This window comes from Eubalaena glacialis, chromosome 10 (genome assembly GCF_028564815.1).
Source record: "Eubalaena glacialis isolate mEubGla1 chromosome 10, mEubGla1.1.hap2.+ XY, whole genome shotgun sequence".
Classification (NCBI taxonomy): Eukaryota; Metazoa; Chordata; class Mammalia; order Artiodactyla; family Balaenidae; genus Eubalaena; species Eubalaena glacialis.
Genome location: NC_083725.1, coordinates 82637833 through 82658938, shown reverse-complemented (window position 1 = coordinate 82658938; position 21106 = coordinate 82637833). Strand labels below are relative to the sequence as shown.

Here is a 21106-nt window from a genome sequence, read left to right as displayed (position 1 = left end):
TGAAAGTGTGGGTCACGATTGAGAAGATGCAACCACGCAGGCTTCTGGGCTGCAGCATCCAGCATCCCCTGTAGTGGGTGTTAAACTATGTTTCTACACCTACTAAGGTACATCTCCACCCCCCCCCCGGAAGTCCGTGGCTTTCATCAGACCCTCAAAGGATTCGTGACTCTGAAAATACTAAAATCATCGCCAAAGAAAAGAAGCGGTCAGTTAGGAGTCCTCGGGCCACCTAATCTCCCCGCCCCAACCCCAGTCACCAGGTTGGTGACACAGCTCCTCGGTACCTCCTTTCGCTGGGAGCCCACAAAGCCCAGGCGGATATTGACCCAACCCAGGATGGGAAAATTGCGGTGGGACCAGGGCGACAGAGCATCTGTCCCCAGAATGGGAGGGCGGGTCACGACTCCCTTCACGCCGCCCCGCCCCGCCCTGCCCTGCCCTGCCCTGCCCTGCCCTGCCCTAATTTCGTAGCGCGTGGTCTGGGAGGAACCTCTTTGGTCCATCTGATTGGTCAAACTCCCAAGGCCAGACGAAGTGAGCCGGGAGAAGGAAGGCGGTGGGAGGTGAATGGCGAGGGGCGGGGCTTGCACTTGTGCCCGCCAGCCCTCCAGCCCAGGAATAGGTCGAGCTCCCCCTGGCGGCCCCCGGCCCCCACTCCACGCCTCCGGCGCTCGGTGTCCTCAATTCTCTACCCCACCTAGCACAGGTCGGTCTCCGCGGGCTGACTGACACACAGAAGGACCGGAGGACGGCCCTCCGCGAGCGCCCGGGCAGCAGGAGGGGGCGGGGAGGCGAGGACTGCGGCTTGATGAGCAGGAGCAGGTGCCGCGGCGAGGAGCGGGGGTGGGCAGGGACGGAGCGGAGGGCGGGGTCGCGGCGCCGGCGTGCGTGCTGCCGGCGCGGAGCCGGGAGGCCGCGGCTTAGAGTGGGCCCCGCCAGCCAGGTCGCGCTGGGGGCGAGGGGATCAGGAGTGGAGCTGGGTGGGGTGGTGACTCTGGAGGGCGGAGGATCCCAAGGAGACAGAGAGGACGAGAGCTAGAGGGAGATCGGAGAGCGGCGAGAGCGCTACGGAGGGTGGGGTAGGAAAGAGGTACCCGGAGGTGAGACGGTATGAAACTGGAGCTTGGAGGGGAGCCCGGGGCAGAAATGGGTGAGGCGGGAAACACGGTGCGGGTTGTGTGGGGTGTGGTCGGTTGGTAAGATCCGGAGGTGTGACGTTCCCAGGTGGGAGAGGTGGGTTGAGAAAGAAGGCTGAGTGGGGAGAAGGGTCCTAGGGAGACGCCCAGGGGTGGTCAGCGAGTGGAGAGCTGAGCTGGGATCCAGAGCCAGGTGGGGAACAGGCAGAGTGGGGGGTTCAGTAGGCAGTGGGCAGGTGGGCTTAGGTGTGAGGCTGGTATAAAGTGAAGGAGGGGCCAGGTGGAGGTGAGGATGAGTCTAGCTGGGGAGGCATCTCAGAAGTGAGGCCGGTGCAGACTTAGGGTGGTCCCAGGGCGGAAACCCCACAGTAGGTTGAAGGCTCAGTCAGGTGGTTGCTCCTCCCTCATGGGGGAGACCTCCCCCTGGTGGTCGCTGGAGCCATGCTGTCCCGCAAAGGCATCATCCCTGAGGAGTATGTGCTGACGCGGCTAGCAGAGGACCCGACAGAGCCCCGGTACCGTGCCCGTGAGCGGAGAGCCCGCTTCGTGTCCAAGAATGGCAACTGCAACGTGGCCCACAAGAACATCCGGGAGCAAGGTCGCTTCCTGCAGGACGTGTTCACCACGCTGGTGGACCTCAAGTGGCCATACACGCTGCTCATCTTCACCATGTCCTTCCTGTGCAGCTGGCTGCTCTTTGCCATGGTCTGGTGGCTCATCGCCTTCGCCCACGGTGACCTGGCCCCTGGTGAGGGTGCTGCTGTGCCCTGCATCACCAGCATCCACTCCTTTTCATCTGCCTTCCTTTTCTCCATTGAGGTACAGGTGACCATCGGTTTCGGCGGGCGCATGGTGACCGAGGAGTGCCCTCTGGCCATCCTGATCCTCATTGTGCAGAACATCGTGGGGCTCATGATCAATGCCATCATGCTGGGCTGCATCTTCATGAAGACTGCCCAGGCCCACCGGCGGGCTGAGACCCTCATCTTCAGCAAGCATGCCGTCATTGCCCTGCGCCACAGCCGCCTCTGCTTCATGCTGCGCGTGGGCGACCTCCGCAAGAGCATGATCATCAGCGCCACCATCCACATGCAGGTGGTGCGCAAGACCACCAGCCCTGAGGGCGAGGTGGTACCCCTCCACCAGGTGGACATCCCCATGGAGAATGGTGTGGGTGGCAATAACATCTTCCTGGTGGCTCCCCTCATCATCTACCACGTCATTGACGCCAACAGCCCGCTCTATGACCTGGCGCCCTGCGACCTGCACCACCATCACGACCTTGAGATCGTTGTCATCCTGGAAGGTGTGGTGGAAACCACGGGCATCACCACCCAGGCCCGCACCTCCTACCTGGCTGACGAGATCCTGTGGGGCCAGCGCTTTGTACCCATCGTGGCTGAGGAGGATGGCCGCTACTCTGTGGACTACTCCAAGTTTGGCAACACCATCAAAGTGCCCACGCCGCTCTGCACGGCCCGCCAGCTGGATGAGGACTCCAGCCTGCTGGATATCCTGACCCTCGCCCGCGGGTCCCTGCGCAAGCGCAGCATGGCCGTGGCCAAGGCCAAGGCCAAGTTCAGCATCTCTCCAGATTCCCTGTCCTGAGCCCTGCTCCCTTGGACCCCCCTCCTCATGTGTGTGCAGGCCAGTGTGGCATGGTATGTAGAGCGGACGTGGTGCGGGCCCCTCGGCCAGGACAGGACTTGTTAAGAGGCTGGGCCCTCCTCATCTCAGCCTCCCCGCCTGCTGCTCGCCCAGGGTGTTGCAAGGCACTTGTCGCTACTCTATTTCTGGCCTCAGCAGGAGCCTGTACCAGGTTATTTTTGTCCCTGCTCCTCCCAGCCCCAACTCAGGACTGGCTTTCCCCCCGACCCCGCCCCAGGCTAGGGGAGCTGTGAGAAGTGTCAAGCCCTAAAGCTGGGACTCCCATCTAGTCCTTGGCCCCCACAACCGACCGGCTGCAAGCCGGGCAGGTGGCTGGGGACGAACAGTCCCCAGATGGGAGGCCTGCTGCTCTGTTTCTGTGGCCCTGAGAGATGCCTGTGGTGAGGCCCCAGCCCCTACTTGGTCTCTGAAAAGGTGATGGCCAAAAGGGTGGGCCTGGCCTGCTGGGGAGGGCAGGCAATGAGGGAGCACAGTCTAGCTGGAGGGTTGGAGATGTGGAGCCTCCCTGGGGCGGGCTTGGCAGAGAGGAAATGGCACCGGGAGGCTTACCTTGCTGAGCCCTGCCCAGGCATGGGGAAGGGGAGACGGGCCCCTTACCCCTGACCCCAAGGCTTCTTCAATGGGGGCTCCAGGGGCTGGGGCTGCTGCACCTGCCTGCTTCCATTCTGTCCCTGGCCCTGGGAGGCTGGAGTGGGCTGGGGCGGACCCTGGCATGCCAAGCTGAAAGAGGCTGGGGAGAGACTAGGGTCCTGGGCCCACCATGCTTGGCAGGCCTCAGACAGTACTCTGGCCTGGCTCCCCGCCAGTGGTTGCCACTCACTTTGTCCAGAGGGTGGCCACGGAGGGCCTTTGGGTTGCTAGAAAAGATGTTGGAAAGCTCAGGATGGAGGGGGTGGGTGAGGTCCCTGAGGCAAAAAGGCCCTCGGTCTTGACAGGCTTGACCCCCAAGCCGGACTCTTGGAGCAGTGCTGTGTGTACTTGCCCAGAATTCTGCCTTCTCCATTGTCAATAAAGCCTCCCCCTTCGTGACCTAAACTCTGGGCTGTTCTTGCTGGTGGGCAGGGAGAGCAGGGGCTGGCAGCTGCCAGCCTACATCTCAGAGGTGCCATGGACCCTAGCTGGGAGGCCAGGAAAGGGACCTGGGGCTGGCCCTCTTCCCCCAGTTCAGAGACTTCCCCTTCCTGCCTTCGGTAGCCCAGCCTTACAAGACCGTCTGACCATCTCAGTTGGGCACCCATCAGGCTTATAGCCCTGAGCCCTGCCTCCACTCCCAGGGGACTGATGGAAGGCCGAGGGGCTCAAGGAGAGAGGCGGGTATGTCACAGGCATTAGTGTGGCAATTGGAGAGTTAGCTCTCAAAACAGCTGCTTGAGTTCTAAGACCTTGGTCACATAACTTAACCTCTGTGCCTCAGTTGCCTCATCTATAAAGTGGGGATACTAATAGTACCTACCTCATAGAATTGTTGGAGTAAGTGAAAAGCGTTATGTCAAATGCTTGAGTGCCTCGTCCATAACCAGTGCTCAATAAATGTTAACTGTTGAGACTGCTGTTCAATCAGCCACGTGATGAGACAACTGAGCAAGCAAATGCTGAGAGAAGGTGCTATTATATGTCCCCTGGTGATGCGTTTCTCTGCCTGGTCTTACTTTCTACACAATGTCCCCTCCCAGCTCAGACCCCGATGACAGGGGCTGTGACTGCACCTGTTACCTGGGCTTCTTGTCTCCATCTCATCCTCTGCACACCATCTGCCATGTAGCCACCAGAGTGGTCTTATTAAAAGACATCATTCTCTCCAATGTCAAGTGCCTCCAGTAGTTCCTCATCACCTTCTGGTCAAGGTTAGACCTGTGACCAGTCATTTCAGGCTTTGCCTGCTTTCCAGCCTTACAGCTTACTGTTCTCTGGCCAGGACACTGTGCAACCAGCCATCCCGCTGGCAGCCTCAGTATCCCCTCCTTGGATTTATCTTCCTACATCTGAGCTTTTGCTTATTCCCTTTGCCTGGACTGCCCAAGCCTCATCTCTACCTGTTGAAATCCATTAAGGTCCAAGCCAAATGATGCCTCCTTGAAGCCTCCCCTGATTCCTCTAGGAAGCGATGGTCCCTTCCCTTCCTCTGTGCTTGTGGGCATTCTACTTTTGCCTGTGTTTATGGGTCCGTCTCCCCATCCCCAAGTCCATGGCTCCTTGAGGTCAGGGACTGTGCCTGATTCAGCACTGTGACTGGCCCTGAGTAAGTGCTGAATGAATGAATGAATGAATGATGGATAATGTACAGGACAACAAGCCAAGGTCAATGCTGCAGTTTGAAGCCTGCAGAGGGCTTTGGCTGGATCAGTGAGAGTTTGTCCCAGGCTACTCCAGAGGCAGGGCTGAACGGCCAGGAAGCTGCTGGTCGAAGCTCTAAGATGCCCCCTCTCTGCACCCACAGACCCCCAACATTGATTCCTTGCTGAGCTGACCTGTTTCTGGTTTAGAGGAAGAAGGGATGAGAAGCTACTCAGAGTTGGCCCAGAGTTCTGGGGACAGTGCCTGGCTCTTGGGACTCAGCTTGGCTGTCCTTAAGACCAGAGGAGGGGGCCAGACTCACTAATGAGAAGCTCCTGGGCAGCACCTTCTCTGGGGACCATCCAGAGTAACCTTCCTCCACTCCCTCATGCACCTTAAACAGCTGGTGACAGTGAACCGGCAGAACTGAGGGCTCAGCGCCACCTGCTGACCACAGACAAGACCTACTTGATCCCCAAAACTCAGAACCACTGGTCCTAGGCTTTCGGCTCTGAGACCCCTAGCCTTTAGGCTTAGCTCAGGGAGGAGCTGGAAAGTTCCAGGCATGGAGGGACAGCTGGACCAGCCCTTCCTTGACACCCTCCACCGGATGTTCTTGTCCACTGGTAGCACTCCCACCATGTGGGGGCACCCCCTTTTTAAGGCACTTGTCTAAACTAGACAAGGGAGCTCCCCTGAGCTCCACTCAGCCCAGCAGGAACTTTTGTGAGAATTTTGTTTCTGATATTCCGCCTCCAGGACAGCACTGGGCGTCACATGAGAGCAGGTGGAGCAGTCCAAGCTCGTCCACACCCTGTGTGCAGAACTGGCTCTCCAGATCCCAAGGATGTAGCTCATGTCACTGTGGTCCAGTGCTGACAGAGGCACTGTTCTCTGGGTTTGCAGATGAGGAATCGGGATCAGACTTGGTGTTAACTTGCTAACATCTCACAGCTAGTAAGTGGCAGGCCCAAGATTTGAACCCGAGTCTGTCTCAAACCACAGCCCTGCTCCCTTCCCCCTGCTGCACAGTCCCAATTTCCTGAGCGCCACCTTTTTCTAGGGGTGCCACCTTGCTCTCAACTGTCATGTCTCTAGACCAAGAACAGGAAGGGAAAGCATAACTCAGGAAGGTCCCAGATTTGAGACTGACACAGACTCAGCTATGATAAGTGACAGCCTAGGTCACGTCCAAAGCACCAAGGGAGCCAGAGGGACTGTTAACTGAGTCCAAGCTTGTACTGCTCGCCGCATGCCAGGCCAATAAATCAAGAGACGAGTTGTTGGGGCAAAGAACAGCGACTTTATTCATAAAGCCAGCAGACGGAGAAGGTGGTGGGCTCGTGCCCCTAAGAAACGTCTTGCATGAGTTAGAATTCAGGCTTCTTTTATACTAAAAGGGGAGGGGGTAAAGTCAAACATGTCCTGGTTCCAGTCAGCCTCCAGAGGGGATGTGTTAATTTCTTCCTTCCTGCAGTCATTCACAGGTGGGCCTGGTCAGGATGTTTCCTTTGAGCTAAACAAAGGTATTTTAGCTTAATACTCATCACGTGGGAGGCAGGGTTCCCAGGGACGGGCCATTATGTGTAATTTAAGCTTATAGGCAACATCCCTTTAGTGATTAACTTGTAATAGGATACAAAGGTTCTTCCCTATTACAGGACCTCACCAACACTTTCCCCCACCCATGTGTATGATGAACCCTCCATCTTCCGCCTTCTTGCAAATGGACTGGGGTCCCTACCTTCCGGGCTACCTTCCCCACGGTCAGTCAGGTGGCAATGCAGACTAATGGGGCACATCTGCCACTCCTGTCTGTCCCCAAAACACAAGGTGTTGTGACATGTGTCCTGGGCCTCAGTCCTGAGTTCAAGAGAGGAGGGAAGCCAAGCCACCCTATTCCAGTAGTGAAACTGAATTGCTAGTCTGGAAAAACTAGCCCACTAGCCATACTGGAAACCTGCTCAGGCCTAATGCCTCTGGATTTGGCATCTCCAGCCAGTCACCGCATGGCCCACATGTGGCCCACTAAGGTGGACCTCCAGCCTTTCTGCTGGGGAGGACTCACCCAGCTTCTGTGGAACCCATTCTCCTCAGGTAGCATCCTCCCAGCTCTGTCCTGCTCTTGAGTTCCTCTCCAACATCTTCTTTTAGGAAGAACTTTCCTAGGGAGCTTGCTGCAGGGAGTAGCCCTGGCTCCCCATACATCTCTGGGCTCACCTCTGAGGTCTCTCCAGGTCCAGTGTCAGACACCCTATTGTACCAAGACATGCAGAAGACTTGGGGGAAGAAGACATGAATGCTGCTGACCCTAGACTGGGGCAGGCCTGAAGAACAACAGATCTGTTCCAACTTGAAAGGAGTTGCGGAAAGGCCGAACAATGGGATTAAGGTCAGAACTGAGTTCCAGAGAGTGGGTTTGTTGCATTAGAATCTAGATTACTGGCATCCTCTATGCCAGGACCACCTGATTGGGGCATTGTACATCTTCATCTACCTATACCCTACTCTATTTCCACTCTGGGCTGGCCCAACTCTGGAGTGATGTGAAAGGCAGGCCACCTAGACTGGCCAACTTGGGTACAGGAGTGTGAACTTCTGTCTTTCCCCCATACTTAGGTCCTTCCAGGCACTGATGCCAATGAGTGAAGCAGTGATACACTACACAATTTATTACGCAGCCCTGCCTCTGTGTACTCTTCACTTGATCAACTCCAGTTTTTCCCATAATGCCATTATTATTGGGGAAGGGAAGATACTCCAGGGTAAACCAGAGGGAAGTAAATAACTACAGTTCTGACTGAAACTTTGACATAGGTCTGATACCTGTGAAGGGAGGAAGAAAGGACGATTGGCTAGCAAGAGCGTCAGATGACAGTGCAACTCCAAGAAAATCTCAGCCACCCCAACAGGGAGCTCCAAAGATTCCTGCCTTGATCAGCCATTGGCTGGCCAGGAGAGCATGGCATAAGCTCAAAAGCTACAGCAGATCCCTGAGATGCCATAGCTGGAACATGGTGGCTAAGTACACTCTTCATAGCAGGCTCTGTCTTGGAGGGGGTTTCAGCAGCACATCTCCATGGCAACCACACTTTTGGGTCAAAATTCAACTTCCTGGGGAGCTGTATCAGTTAGCTTTTGATACGTAACAAGCCCTAAAACACAATGGCTTTGAAAAAATAAGTATTTCTCAAAAAAAGAAAGAAAGAAAGAAAAAAAAAGGAACTTCCCTGGCGCTCCAGTGGTTACGACTCCACGCTTCCACCGTAGGCGACACGGGTTCGATCCCTGGCCAGGAAAACTAAGATCCCACATGCCGTGACACAGCCCACCCCCCAAAAAAAAGAAAAAGAAAAAGAAAAAATAAGTATTTCTCATGCATTTGAGAGTTGGTTCTGTTGGTGCGGATGATCTTAGCTAGATTTGCTTACATGTCTGGTGACTGTCATCTGATCTACCACTAGAGCAACTAGCTCCAGCTTCCAGGGTCTCTCATCCTCTAGCAGGCTCTGATTCCAGTGTCTCTCACCCTCCAGCAGGCTCTATGAATCAGTTGGCCAACTTTAGACAAACAGCCTTTTTTCTTGATTAATGGATTGTTCTGCTTTTCCTAAAGCATTTATAATGAGATATATTAGCTATTGCACAGATTCTGCCTTGGCAGGCTCATAAATAACTGGAGGCAATTTTATTATCTAGAACCATTTAACCAACACATTTACACTGGTCTCAACAACAGCTTGAGTTATTTTATTTGCTATGTGGGCCAGAGGGATAAGCAAGTTTGGAAACATGTTTTAGTTTGGAAACACCCTCACTAGGGTTAGAAGTTCTTGGTTAAACAAGTAAAATCTGGGTGGTAAGTTATCTCATTGAGCTATTAAAAAAATATGAGCAACTGGGGGAAGGAATTCCCCTCTCTGAGCTATGGATTCTATATGTGAAAACACTAGTGCAGCCCACATCATTCACAGGCCTGGTGTGAACAATGAGGTCAGGTTTGATTTACAGTGAGACTTTATTATGAGAAGGCAGAGGGGCTTTACAATGCATCTCCCCAGAGTCCCAGGCCACCACATGGAGACCAAATGAGACAGTTCCTCCCCAACACATCAGAAAAAGCCACACACCATAAACACACTTAGAATATCCCAGCATCAACCCTGAGAAGTCCCCAACACCATGCATTGGCCGTGAGTTCTCAACTCCCAGACCCTACTCCAAAACATAAGTCTAAACTTTGCTTTGCAGCCTCTTACCTTTTCCAAAGAAAAAAATATAAAAATAAAATTAATAAGATCAGTCCAGTAAAGATCAATCCAATACACAACCAAACAATCCACGAGTCAGTTTTCTTCTCAGATCCTGCAGAGAGAAAGAAGAGGAGAACATTAAGAGGAAACCTACTAGTAGGGGCCAAAGAGACCACACGACTGCTTCTAGGATCTGTGTGGTTGTGTGTCATCTTCCCTGTCAGAGATAGAACCACCAACCTTCTGCCACACGTCTTTGAGTCCTCCATCCTATCACTTAACACCTCCACACATCAAACAGCCTGCTTAGCACTTGCCAGAAAAACACCGCAATATCAAACACCACATACAATATACACATGCCATGCACACGTTCAAAGCTTCCATACTACTACACTACCCTATATCACTTGTATACTGCTATAGACTGAATGTCTATCTCCCCTCAAAATTCTTATGTTGAAATCCTAATGCCCAATATGATGGTATTAGGAGGTGGGGATTTGGGGAGCTTTAGGTCATCAGGGTGGAGCCCTCATGAGTCAGATTAGTGCCTTATAAAGGAGGCCCTTGAGAGATCCCTTGCCCCTTCCACAATGTGAGGACACCATGAGAAGTCTGAAACCTGGAAAAGGGCTCTCACTTAGCCATGGTGACACACTAATCTCAGAATTCCAGCCTCCAGAACTGTGAAAAATAAAGTTCTGTTGTTTATAAGTGACCCAGTCTGTGGCAATTTGTTGTATTGGGTTGGCCAAAAAGTGCCTTCGATTTTTAAGTAAAAATAAAAGACACATTTTTCATTTTCACCAAGAACTTATTGAACAACGTATTCACCCTTTTGTTCCACTATCTTCTGCCGTTTTTCAGGCAACTTCATAATTCCATCTTCCCAAAACTTTTTATCTTTTTGAGCAAATAACTGTTCCAGGTGCCTTTTATAGTCTTCCAGGGAATTGAAATTTTTTCCATTAAGAGAATTTTGTAAAGACCTAAATAAATGGAAATCCAAAGGTGCAATGTCTGGTGAATACGGCAGATGAATCAGAACTTCCCAGCCAAGCTGTAACAGTTTTTGCCTGGTCATCAAAGAAACATGTGGTCTTACATTATCCTGAGGGAAGATTATGTGTTTTCTGTTGACTAATCCTGGACGCTTTTCGTCGAGTACTGCTTTCAGTTGGTCTAACTGGGAGCAGTACTTGTTGGAATTAATCGTTTGGTTTTCCGGAAGGAGCTCATAATAGAGGACTCCCTTCCAATCCCACCATATACACATCACCTTCTTTGGATGAAGACTGGCCTTTCGTGTGGTTGGTGGTGGTTCATTTCGCTTGCCTACGATCTCTTCCGTTTCACGTTATTATACAGTACCCACTTTTCATCGCCCGTCACAATTTGTTTTAAAAACAGAACATTTTCATTATGTTTAAGTAGAGAATTGCATGCAGAAATACGGTCAAGAAGGTTTTTTTCGCTTAACTTATGTGCAACCCAAACATCAAAGAGATGAACACAACCAAGCTGGTGCAAATGATTTTCAATGCTTGATTTGGATATTTTGAGTATGTTGGCTATCTCCCGCGTGGTATAATGTTGATTGTTCTCAATTAATATCTTGATTTGATCGCTATCAACTTCAACTGGTCTACCTGACCGTGGAGCATCGTCCAGCAAGAAATCTCCAGCACGAAACTTCGCAAACCACTTTCGACACGTTTGATCAGTCACAGCACCTTCTCCATACACTGCACAAATCTCTTTTACATTTCGGTTGCATTTTTACTTTTCTTGAAATAATAAAGCATAATATGCCAAAAATGTTGCTTTTTTTCTTCCATCTTCAGTATTAAAATGGCTACACAAAAATTCACCAATTTTGATGTCTTTTTTTAAATGCTGTCACGTACAATCTAACAAAATTGTTTTGAATGAAGTTAAAGACAACTAAGTGCTAGTAGAGCCATCTTATGGAAAAAAACGAATGAACCTTTTGGCCAACCCAATAGCAGCCCATATGGACTAACACATATACATATCACCCAGACAAATCCCTTATACCATACACACAAAGCATATTTCAATTTCATATTCCCCATGCCCCACACATATCCTAAACACATCCCTGCACACACCACCCACCCACACAATCCCTAGTCCTTACTTCCAGGAACAATTTCTCTCTCCCTTCAGGGCCATCCCAAGCCCCATCTGGCACACCCTGACCACATTCCCCAGGGCCACTAGTTAGCCTCTGCCTTCCTTACCTCCCTCAGCTCTAGGCAGATGCATTGGACCAGCAGGACCAGAGCCATGACCCTGGAAGCCAGGTCATCACCACTCTCTACCTATTAGACCATCTGTCCCAGCTTAAGGTCCTAATCTGGACCGCTGACTCTGGGGCTGAGTTAAACCAGACCAAGCTTTCTCTCCTTCCCTATTGGCCCCCATATTCCCCTAGACTGTGTGGGAACCAAAGTTGATATTATACTCCCCTCAAGAAGAAAAGTTGGGGAAATGTCTAGGGGGATGCTTACCTATCAGAATCAGGGTGAAGTTGAAACTCTGGCACATGAGTGAGGATACATGCCATACCACACACTGGTAGATGGTCACATTGTCTTCCAGAGAGGGCTTCAGCCTCAAGTAGCTAGTGATATTAAATGTACCATCCTCATTCTTGATGGTGGGGCCAGTGATGATGTCCTCAGAAATCTCCTGGAACTGGGGATCCTTCTGGGTCCACCTTTTCCACGTTATGCTAATATCCTCTGGGTAGAATCCACTTGACTTACACAAAATATGTTTGTCTTCATTATCTTTCACCATGGCTTGCTCCAGAAACAAGCTACTGACTGGGTGAGCTGCCAGGGGAGAGAAATCATGCCTTGAGGGTAGGTAGGGACTTGCTTATTATCAGCCCAATGTCAGACCCACAGCAAGCCTTCAGGAAAGGTGAGTAAACTGAATGGTATTCTGCCTAGGCTAAATGTTCTGGGTATGCTGGTCCCAGTGCTGGCAGGGTGCTGATATGCTGTGACCCCGAAACTCACCACAATTTTATAAAGCAGAGTTTCTTAAGCACCTCTGTGTCATAGACACCGTTGAGAATCTGAGGAAAGCCTTGGAACAGTGTTGTGGCAGAGACTGCTAATTGCTGCGAATCTCCATTCTTCAATGACACCTCCAAGTTAAAGCTACTTCTCCCACCCTCCTCTGCAGCTGGGTGTAGGCATGTGAACTAAGGGTCTGGAAGTTTGGATGTATTCAGAAGTAGTGAGAGCAGCTTCTAAGAAGTCTCCTGAAATAACAAGGGTATCTTAAAGAAAAGAACAGTGTCTCTCCCCCTCCACTTCTTCCTTCCTGCAGAATGGCTGCAATACCACGTCATGGCTGGAGATGGAGAAGCCATTTCCAAGCACAAGGTGGAAATGCAGGTTGAGGATGGCAAAGTGACGAGACAAAAGGATCCTGGGTCCTAGATGATCACAGAACTGCCATACATGCCCTGGGTTGGCTACATTTTTGTGAAAGGAAAATAAACTACCTTCTTAAAAGCACTATTGACTTCTGGCTTCCCTCTGACATGTAAAGACCTAAATTCATCACTTCTATCCTCATAACAGGAAAAAAAAGCTGAGCTGAACAAACTGCAAATCCACAGCTTTTCTTACATCCATCAGAGAATTGAGGTGACAGGGCAAACCACCACCCTGAAAAAAGACAGGCAGATTGAGAGAATTACAGCCGAGATCATAAAACCTTAAGCAGAAGGTACTGGAGTAATAAACTGGTCGACACACTTAAGCAGTAACTCTGACAAATTGCTAAAGGATAAGTGTGGACAAGATTGAGAATTAAAAACTCCTAAAGGCCCAGTCTTAGGGGGGAGTCACAACACTTTCATGAGTTTTACCTCCCAGAATCCCACCATGCTCTCACTGTGAAGATCCAAGAAAAATTCCCTCCTATTTTGAGCAGTGGGGAGAGGAAAAGTAACTATTTAAAAATATACCCAGTGCATTCTCCATAATAAAGGATGCTCTCAAGGGAAAAGACTTTGCCAGAGTCTTGCCTGACCTGGGATAGTGATGATTGGCCAACTCCAGCCCCCTCTAGCCTGCCCGCCTCACCTAGAAACACTTCTGAAGGTGAGACAGCCTAGGGGTTCAGGCAACTCAAAGAATAAGATTTAACCATAAGATTATAGACTGCTTCTCCTCCACAACACCTTACCACTACATCAACAGAGCTCCAGAATGATAACAGTAGATTACAACTGAGAGAGCTGTTAAAAACAGGCTCTGTTTAAGGTGTTCATAGGGAAATTAAAACAAAACAAGGAAGGGGGAAAACTCTGGCACCTACAGGTACAGCATTAACACTAAACACAGCCTAACACCTAGCCAAAGCAACACAGACTCTCACACCAAAAGCCTATTCACCTCAGTTCTTACTACCTGATACATAATATCTGGTTTTCAACAAAAAATTACAAGACATGCTGAAAAGTATGAAAAGACAAAGCAAGCCTCAGAACCAGACTCTCGTATGACACAGATTTTAGAATTATCAGATAGAGAATTCTAAATAATGATTAAAATGTTATGAGCACTAATGGAAAAAGCAGACAACATGCAAGAACAGATGGATAATGTAAATAGAGAGATGGAAACTTTAAGAAAGAATCAAAAGGAAATGCTAGAAATCAGAAACATTATAAAAGAAATGAAGAATGCCTCTGATGGGCTCATCAGTAAACTTCACAGTGCCAAGGAAAGAATCAGCTAGCTTAAAAATGTCAATAGAAACTTCCCAAACTGAAATGCAAAGAGAAAAAAGAATGGGGAAAAAAACCAGAAGGGAACAGAATATCCAAGAACTGTGCGATGACTGCAAAAGGTAACATATGTAATAGGAATACCAGAAGAAGAAAAGAGAAAGGAGCAGAAGAAACATTTTGAAAAATAATGGCTGAGAATTTTCCAAAATTAATGACAGACACCAAAGCACAGATCCAGGAAGCTCAGACAACACCAAGCAGAAAAATACCAAAAAAAGAAAAAAAAAATCTATACCTAGGTATACCGTATTCAAAATGCAAAAAAACAAAGAGAAAATCTTGAAAGAAGCCAGAGGAAAAAAATAACTTACCTATAGAGGAACAAGGATAAGGATGACATGGGACTTCTTAAATGCAAGCAAGAAGAGAGTGGAGTGAAATATTTAAAGTATTCGAAGAAAGAAAACCCCACCAATCTAGACTCCTATATCCAGAAGAATTACCCTTCAAAAATGAAGTATACTTTCTCAGATAGACAAAAACTGAGGAAATCTGTCACCAGTAGACCTGCTTTGCTACATGTTAAAAGAAGTTCTTCAGAGAGACGGAGAATGATATAGGTCAGAAACTAGAATCTACAAAAAGAAAGGAAGAGTGTCAGAGAAGGAATAAATGAAGGCAAAATAAAACATTTATTTTTCTTATGCTTAACTGATCTAACAGATCATTGTGTTCATTCAAAATAATAATAGCAACAATGTACTGGGTGGTTATAGCATATGAAAAAGTTAAATGAATGACAGTAATGTTATAAGAGATGGGAGAGAAGAACTGGAAATACTGTTATTAAGTACCTGTACTACCCATGGAGCAATACAGTGTTATTTGAAAGCAGACTTAAATTAGTTGTAAATGTACACTGCAAACTCTAGGACAACCATTAAAATAAATTTTAAATAAGTATAATTGATATACAGAGAAAAGAGAGAAAATGGTATCATATAAAATATTCAATTAAAACCAGAGAAGGCATAAAAAGAGGGGGAAAATTAAATTTAAAAAATTTTAAAAACAAAGGGCACCAAATAGAAAACAGATACAAACACGATACATATCAGTCCAACTATATATGCAATCACTTTAAATGAATGGTCTAACTACATCAAGTAAAAGACAGAGATTGTCAGAGTGGATAAAAAAAGCCTCAAACATGTGCTTTCTACAAGAAACCCACTTTAAATATGAGGACCCAAATAGATTAAAAGTAAAAGGATTGAGAAAGATATACCATACTAATACTAACCCAAAGAGAACTTGAGTAGCTATATGAATTTCAAAGTAGCCTTCAGAACAAGGAAAATTATCAGGGGAAAAAAAACTAAGGAAATCTGAATAAACTATGGACTTTAATGAATAATAATGTATCAATATTGGTTCATTAATTATAACAAATATACCATAAATACAAAATGCTACTAATGGGGCAAGTGGGGTGCGGAGGCAAGAGTAATATGGGAACTCGGTACTATCTTTCCAATTTCTCTGTAAATCTAAAACTCTTCTAAAAAATAAAGTGTATCTAATTTTTGGAAAAAAATACCTTTTATTTTAGGCTTTCTGTCAGTTGCAGAGGAAATGAATTCTAATATACATGCCCATTACCAAAATTAATATGTACAAAACATTCAAAGTCTTAAGTACAATTATGGAGGGCTCACAGACACTGCCCCTCAGTTACAGGCTGAATTGTACGCCCCCCCCAAATTCATATGTTGAAGTCCTAATCCTAGTCCCTCAGACTGTGACTATGTTTGAAGGTAGGGTTTTTATTGAGGTTGGTAAGTTAAATGAGATCATTAGGTTGAGTCCTCATCTAATATGACTGATGTCTTTATAAGAAGAGGAGATTAGGATACACAAACACAGAGGGAAGAGGGGGTGAAGACACAGGGAGAAGACAAGCACCTACAAACCAAGGAGAGAGGCCTCTGAAGAAACCAACCCTGCTGTCACCTTGATCTCAGACTTCTAGACTCCAGAATTGTGAGAAAATAAATTTCTGTTGTTTAAGCCACCCAGTCAGTGGCGTTTTGTTATGGCAGCCCCAAGCTCATCCACAGAGTATCTGACCTATTTATAATAGAAGAAAGTGGAGCTCAAAAACGTATTTAGGGAAAAGTGTTGTTATAAATCTTGACTGAGCACCTACCTCACAACAGCACTGGCTGAGCGTTTTCATACATGATCTTGTGTAATCCTCAGAACACTATGAGGCAGCTATGACTTATCACCTCATTTTGCACATGCAAAATGAGGGAAAATTCATTTGCACATGGGAAAATTCACGTGTAACAATGTTAAATGGCTGACCCAATCACTCAGTTTGGAAGCAACAAAGTTAGATAGAATAGGATTCAGATCCATGGAACCAGAGTGCAGTCTCTCTCCTTCCCCAGCTACCTTTCAGAGTTACCTCTTCATTTAAGACTAACTGTCCACACACCAGGGAAATTATATAATTAATTTGACTATCTTTTACTGCGTACTTAAAATGGGCCAAACACTATTCTAAGCATCTTCCTTGCATTTTTTATAGCCTCTTCCCTACAATCAATCCTCTTAGAAAAGTACTATTACATTTGTTTAGAGGGAAGGGCATTGAGATTCAGCGTGATTAATAACTTGTCCAAAGTTGTCTAGAAGTCCATGGAAGCCCAGGACTCAAACCCACGTCTATTTGACTCCTAGGCCCATGCTCTGCTCCACTCGGCCCACCTACATCACCACCCCAAGCCCCATCACCATGGGAATCACAGGGCACTGCCCTCAGGCACTCACCTACAACCTCCAGCCAGACTCTCCCCTGTGCCTTCTGAGGAGTGACCACCAACTCACATCGGTACTCTCCTGCTTCCCACAGTTGGACCCCAGGCAGCTGCAGTGAGGCATCCCCCCTCTTCAGACTCCATGGAGACACGTTGGCTCCAGGTCGGAATGCCACTTTGTGGTCTCCAAAAAATTCAAACAGTTTGATCTCTGTTTCAGACACCTGAGCCTTCCAAAACCAGGTGATACCCATACTGTTGATGTCCAGGTGTGGGAAACCAGGGATCTTGCAAAAGATAGTCGCATTTTCATTCAGGAAAACCATCTGAGTCCTCCCTGCCATCTCCACTTCCAGAAAACCTGGGGCAATATGAGAATTCTGTTATGGAAGACCCTTGGAAGAAACATAGGCCTGGGGCTCTAAAACACTGCCATATAATTGGAAACAACTTCCCTTTTTGTGGGGGCGGGGGGAGGGGTCTTCAGATACAAAGGACCTTAGTTCATGGCCCCTCATTAATCCACATAAAATCCTTCAACTTTGTTCTTTTTTTTTTTTTTTCCAAGATTGTTTTGGCTATGCTGGGTGCCTTGCAATTTCAGAGGAATTTGAGAATCAGTTTATCAATTTCTACAAAGAAGTCAGCTAAGTTTCTAATAGGAATTGAACTGAATCTGTAAATCAATTTGGCAAGTATTGCCATCTTAGCAATGTTGCTTCTAATCCACAAATGTGTTTGGGGGATGTGTTATGGACTGTTTGTGTCCCCACCAAATTCATATGTTGTGGCCTAATCCCCAGTGTGATGGTATTTAGAGGAGGGGCCTTTGGGAGATAATTAGGTCATGAGGGTGAGCCCTCATGAATCAGATTAGTGCTCTTATAAGAGACATGAGAGGGAATTTCCTGGCCGTCCAGTGGTTTAGACTCTGTGCTTCCACTGCAGGGGGCATGGGTTTGGTCCCTGATCGGGGAATTAAGATCCCACATGCCACGCAGCCAAAAAATAAATAAATAAAAATAAAAAATAAGAGACATGAGAAATATGAGATATCTCTCCAAACCTGAGGATATAGTAAGAAAGTGTTCATCTACAAGCCAGGAAGGGGTCCCTCACCAGGAACCAAATCAGTCAGCACCTTGATCATGGACTTCCCAGCTTCCAGAACTGTGGGAAATAAACTTCTTGTTTTGGCAGCATGCATGAGGGATCTTAGTTCCCCAACCAGGGATCAAACCCGTGCCCCCTGCAGTGGAAGCGTGGAGTCTCAACCACTGGACCGCCAGGGAAGTCCCAGAGTAAATTTATTTCACGCCCCTCCGTTCCAGCAACTGGCATAATGCAAGAGAGGCAGAGGTTTACAGAACATCAGAGCGCGTGCTCACAGGCTCGTACAAGTGCCGACTCTGCACATAGTAGGCGTCAGTATACAACTGTTGAATCAGTAAATGAATCCGCATTTCACAATAGAGAGTTCAGGGTTGGTTGGGGCTTTTTAAGATATTTAGCCCCAGCCGGACTCGGACCTCACAGCGTAGCGAAAGCCACGCCTCCTCCCTCCCTGCCTCCTTCCTTCTCTCCCTCCTGCCCTACCTGCGGTGAGCAGCGTGAGCCTCAGGACCAGGACCAGCACCAGGACCGGGAGCGCCGCACGGAGCCCCACCACATGGGGCCGGCCGCCCTCTGAGCCATGGCCACAGGCTCCCGGAACCGGCATCCTCGAACTTCCTCTTAGTTGCTTTCTTCCTCTTAGGAGTGGGCAGCACCTAAGGAGTGGGTGGACGGAACATCTCTTGCGCGGTGACTGGAACTTTATGCAGAATTAGTTAATGGCGCATTTGCACCTTCTGCAACTCTGCGAGAAGTCGTTTTGGTTGCTCCGTTCACAGAGAAGGAAAGTTACCGCCAGCGCCTTGCCCAGTCACACCTCCACCGGCTGCGCGCGTGCGCCCGGGAGTGGGAGAGGCGGGCAGTGGGCAGGCAGTCCCCGCCTCCGAGCGCGCCGGCCGGCAGGGGCACGGGGTTCGCGTCAGCCTCTACGTTCGCTTTGTAAACTGAGGCCAGGATCCGATCGCCTGGGCGCTGCTCTAAGGAAGATCCACTATGCAGGAGCGCATTGGGGGCAATTGTTCTTACCATCAGCATGATAAACTAACATTATTATTATTATTTTTTTTTTAGGTTCTGAAAAGTCATTCTTTATTTTGATACTGAGAAATGGATTATTTCCTGCCATATCAGTAAACAGAGGCTGTCACAGTCACCGGGGATTGTAGCCACCACCAGAAGGTAAGCTGGTGAGCCCTGAGGCAACTCAGGAAGGAAAGAATACCTGCCATCTAGCAGCCGTCAGACTGCAGCCACTCCCTTCAAAAACACAGGACACTGGCCCCAGATAGTTGAGGTACATATCAAAGGAATGATTTCAGTGAGCCCAGACTCTTGCATCTTCCCATACATAGAAATGGGCTTAATTCCTTAACTTGGGGTATCTGGTTTTCTTTAATTAACAATCTTTTGATGTTCCCGACTACCTGCCCTTTGTTGCAAAACCCGCCCCTGAGCAGTTTTCTCAGGGTTACTTGAGATGCTGCCTCCCGGGCTTGAAGTCCTAAAAATTCCCGCCGAATAAAACATAACTCAGAGAGTGGCATTGACTTACATATACTACCAAATGTAAAATAGATAGCTAGTAGGAAGCAGCCGCATAGCACAGGGAGATCAGCTCGGTGCTTTGTGACCACCTAGAGGGGTGGGATAGGGAGGGTGGGAGGGAACCGCAAGAGGGAGGAGATATGGGGATATATGTATATGCATAGCTGATTCACTTTGTGATACAGCAGAAACTAACACACCATTGTAAAGCAATTATACTCCAATAAAGATGTTAAAAAAAAACATAACTTTTAGGTTGTGTGTATTTTTTCAGTCGACAATACAAAAAATAAACCCTTCAACCTGTAAAGAATGTCACTTATTTTCATATTGTTGTAAAGCAAAATTATAGAATAGGAACATCTGCTACCAGCTCCAACTTACATTTCTTTTTAAAAAAAAAATCTTATATTACTGAAACCTAAAGCTAAATTTATATCTCCAGGATGCTTCAGTCAAATGTCTAAAAGCAGCCCATTTCCCCTTACTAACCAAAACGTGGCTTCTGACCTCTCCAAGCAAAACAAAATGCTCAGTGATCTAGTTTTACAATCTCTAGACCACCTTTAAAATCAATTTAACTGCCAAGTTCAGAACACAAGTGGCATTTGCTGTTGTTATAAATGCACGTATCTCTTTCTCCAGCATCTTGCATTCCAGTAGTCTCATTGATCCTATTTAATTATTTTTCTCACATCTTTAAAAAGAGTGTAACCTACAGAAACTCACAGGCAGACCTGGACTCAAATGCCAGCTACAGCAGCTGCTCTTTGCAGGACAAAAGGCAAGTTACCTCACCCCCTCTACCCCGACAGCCTCGATTTCCACTTCTCTAAAATTCAGGTCATAAAATCTTCCCTGCAGGACTGTTGTTAAGAATTACGGTATCCTGTGGGCTGTGGATCAAATCCCAATAAAGAGTAGTCTTATTGGCACAGTGAATTTTGAGTTAGTGGTACTGTCAGTAACTAAACAAATATTTACATTCTCCCTTATCTGCAGAACAAGCTCACTGTGGCCATGTGACCAAGTTCTGACCCAATTAATATAAATGGAAGTGTTTTTTGTGCTTTCTGGGAAATGTCTTTAAAGGGAGGGATAAGCTCTTTACCCTTTCCTCCATCTGCTGGCAGGAATGCAGATGTAATAGCTAGAGCATCAGCAGACATCTTGGACTATAGTGTAAAAGTCACACATTGGGGACAATGGGACAGCAAAATAGAGGGGTGCTGGGTCCCTGATGATTTGGGAAACTTCCCTACCAGCCCTAGAATGACACCTCTGAGCTTGCAGAACATAAGAAACGAAGTCAATAAGCCATTCTTATTTGAGGTGTTCTTATTTTCAGCAAAACTTAATCCTAATCACTACAAATGGTAAAAGAAATGGAGCTACTTTTGCCTGGAGTAGACTGGGGCTTTAAGACTTATTATCAGTTTTTAAATCTCTGAAAAGCTAACACATAAGCGTAGGCGTAGACATGTTATACGTTTTTGAAGGCAGAAG

General features: G+C 47.8%; 2 protein-coding genes across 2 annotated transcripts; one reads left to right on the top strand and one right to left on the bottom strand.

Moving 5' to 3' along the window:
• Positions 1 to 1236: 1236 nt before the first annotated feature.
• On the top strand, positions 1237 to 4456 carry KCNJ11 (potassium inwardly rectifying channel subfamily J member 11). The gene has a single exon (XM_061203092.1). The coding sequence runs from the start codon at positions 1581 to 1583 to the stop codon at positions 2745 to 2747; it is 1167 nt and encodes a 388-aa protein (XP_061059075.1). The 5' UTR covers positions 1237 to 1580; the 3' UTR covers positions 2748 to 4456.
• A 2821-nt stretch (positions 4457 to 7277) lies between these two features.
• NCR3LG1 (natural killer cell cytotoxicity receptor 3 ligand 1) lies at positions 7278 to 18867 on the bottom strand (the record flags this gene model as incomplete). Its single annotated transcript, XM_061203741.1, has 5 exons — positions 18539 to 18867; positions 16956 to 17303; positions 11872 to 12198; positions 9341 to 9446; positions 7278 to 7335 (listed from the first exon to the last, which is right to left on the bottom strand). Coding segments are annotated over exons 1-5 (963 nt in total), but the record flags the coding sequence as incomplete, so codon positions are not given.
• Between the last annotated feature and the right edge of the window lie 2239 nt (positions 18868 to 21106).

What these genes read in the sequence shown, in the direction of transcription:
- KCNJ11 (XM_061203092.1), top strand. Translation starts at nt 1,581, where the DNA reads ATGCTGTCCCGCAAAGGCATCATCCCTGAGGAGTATGTGCTGACGCGG.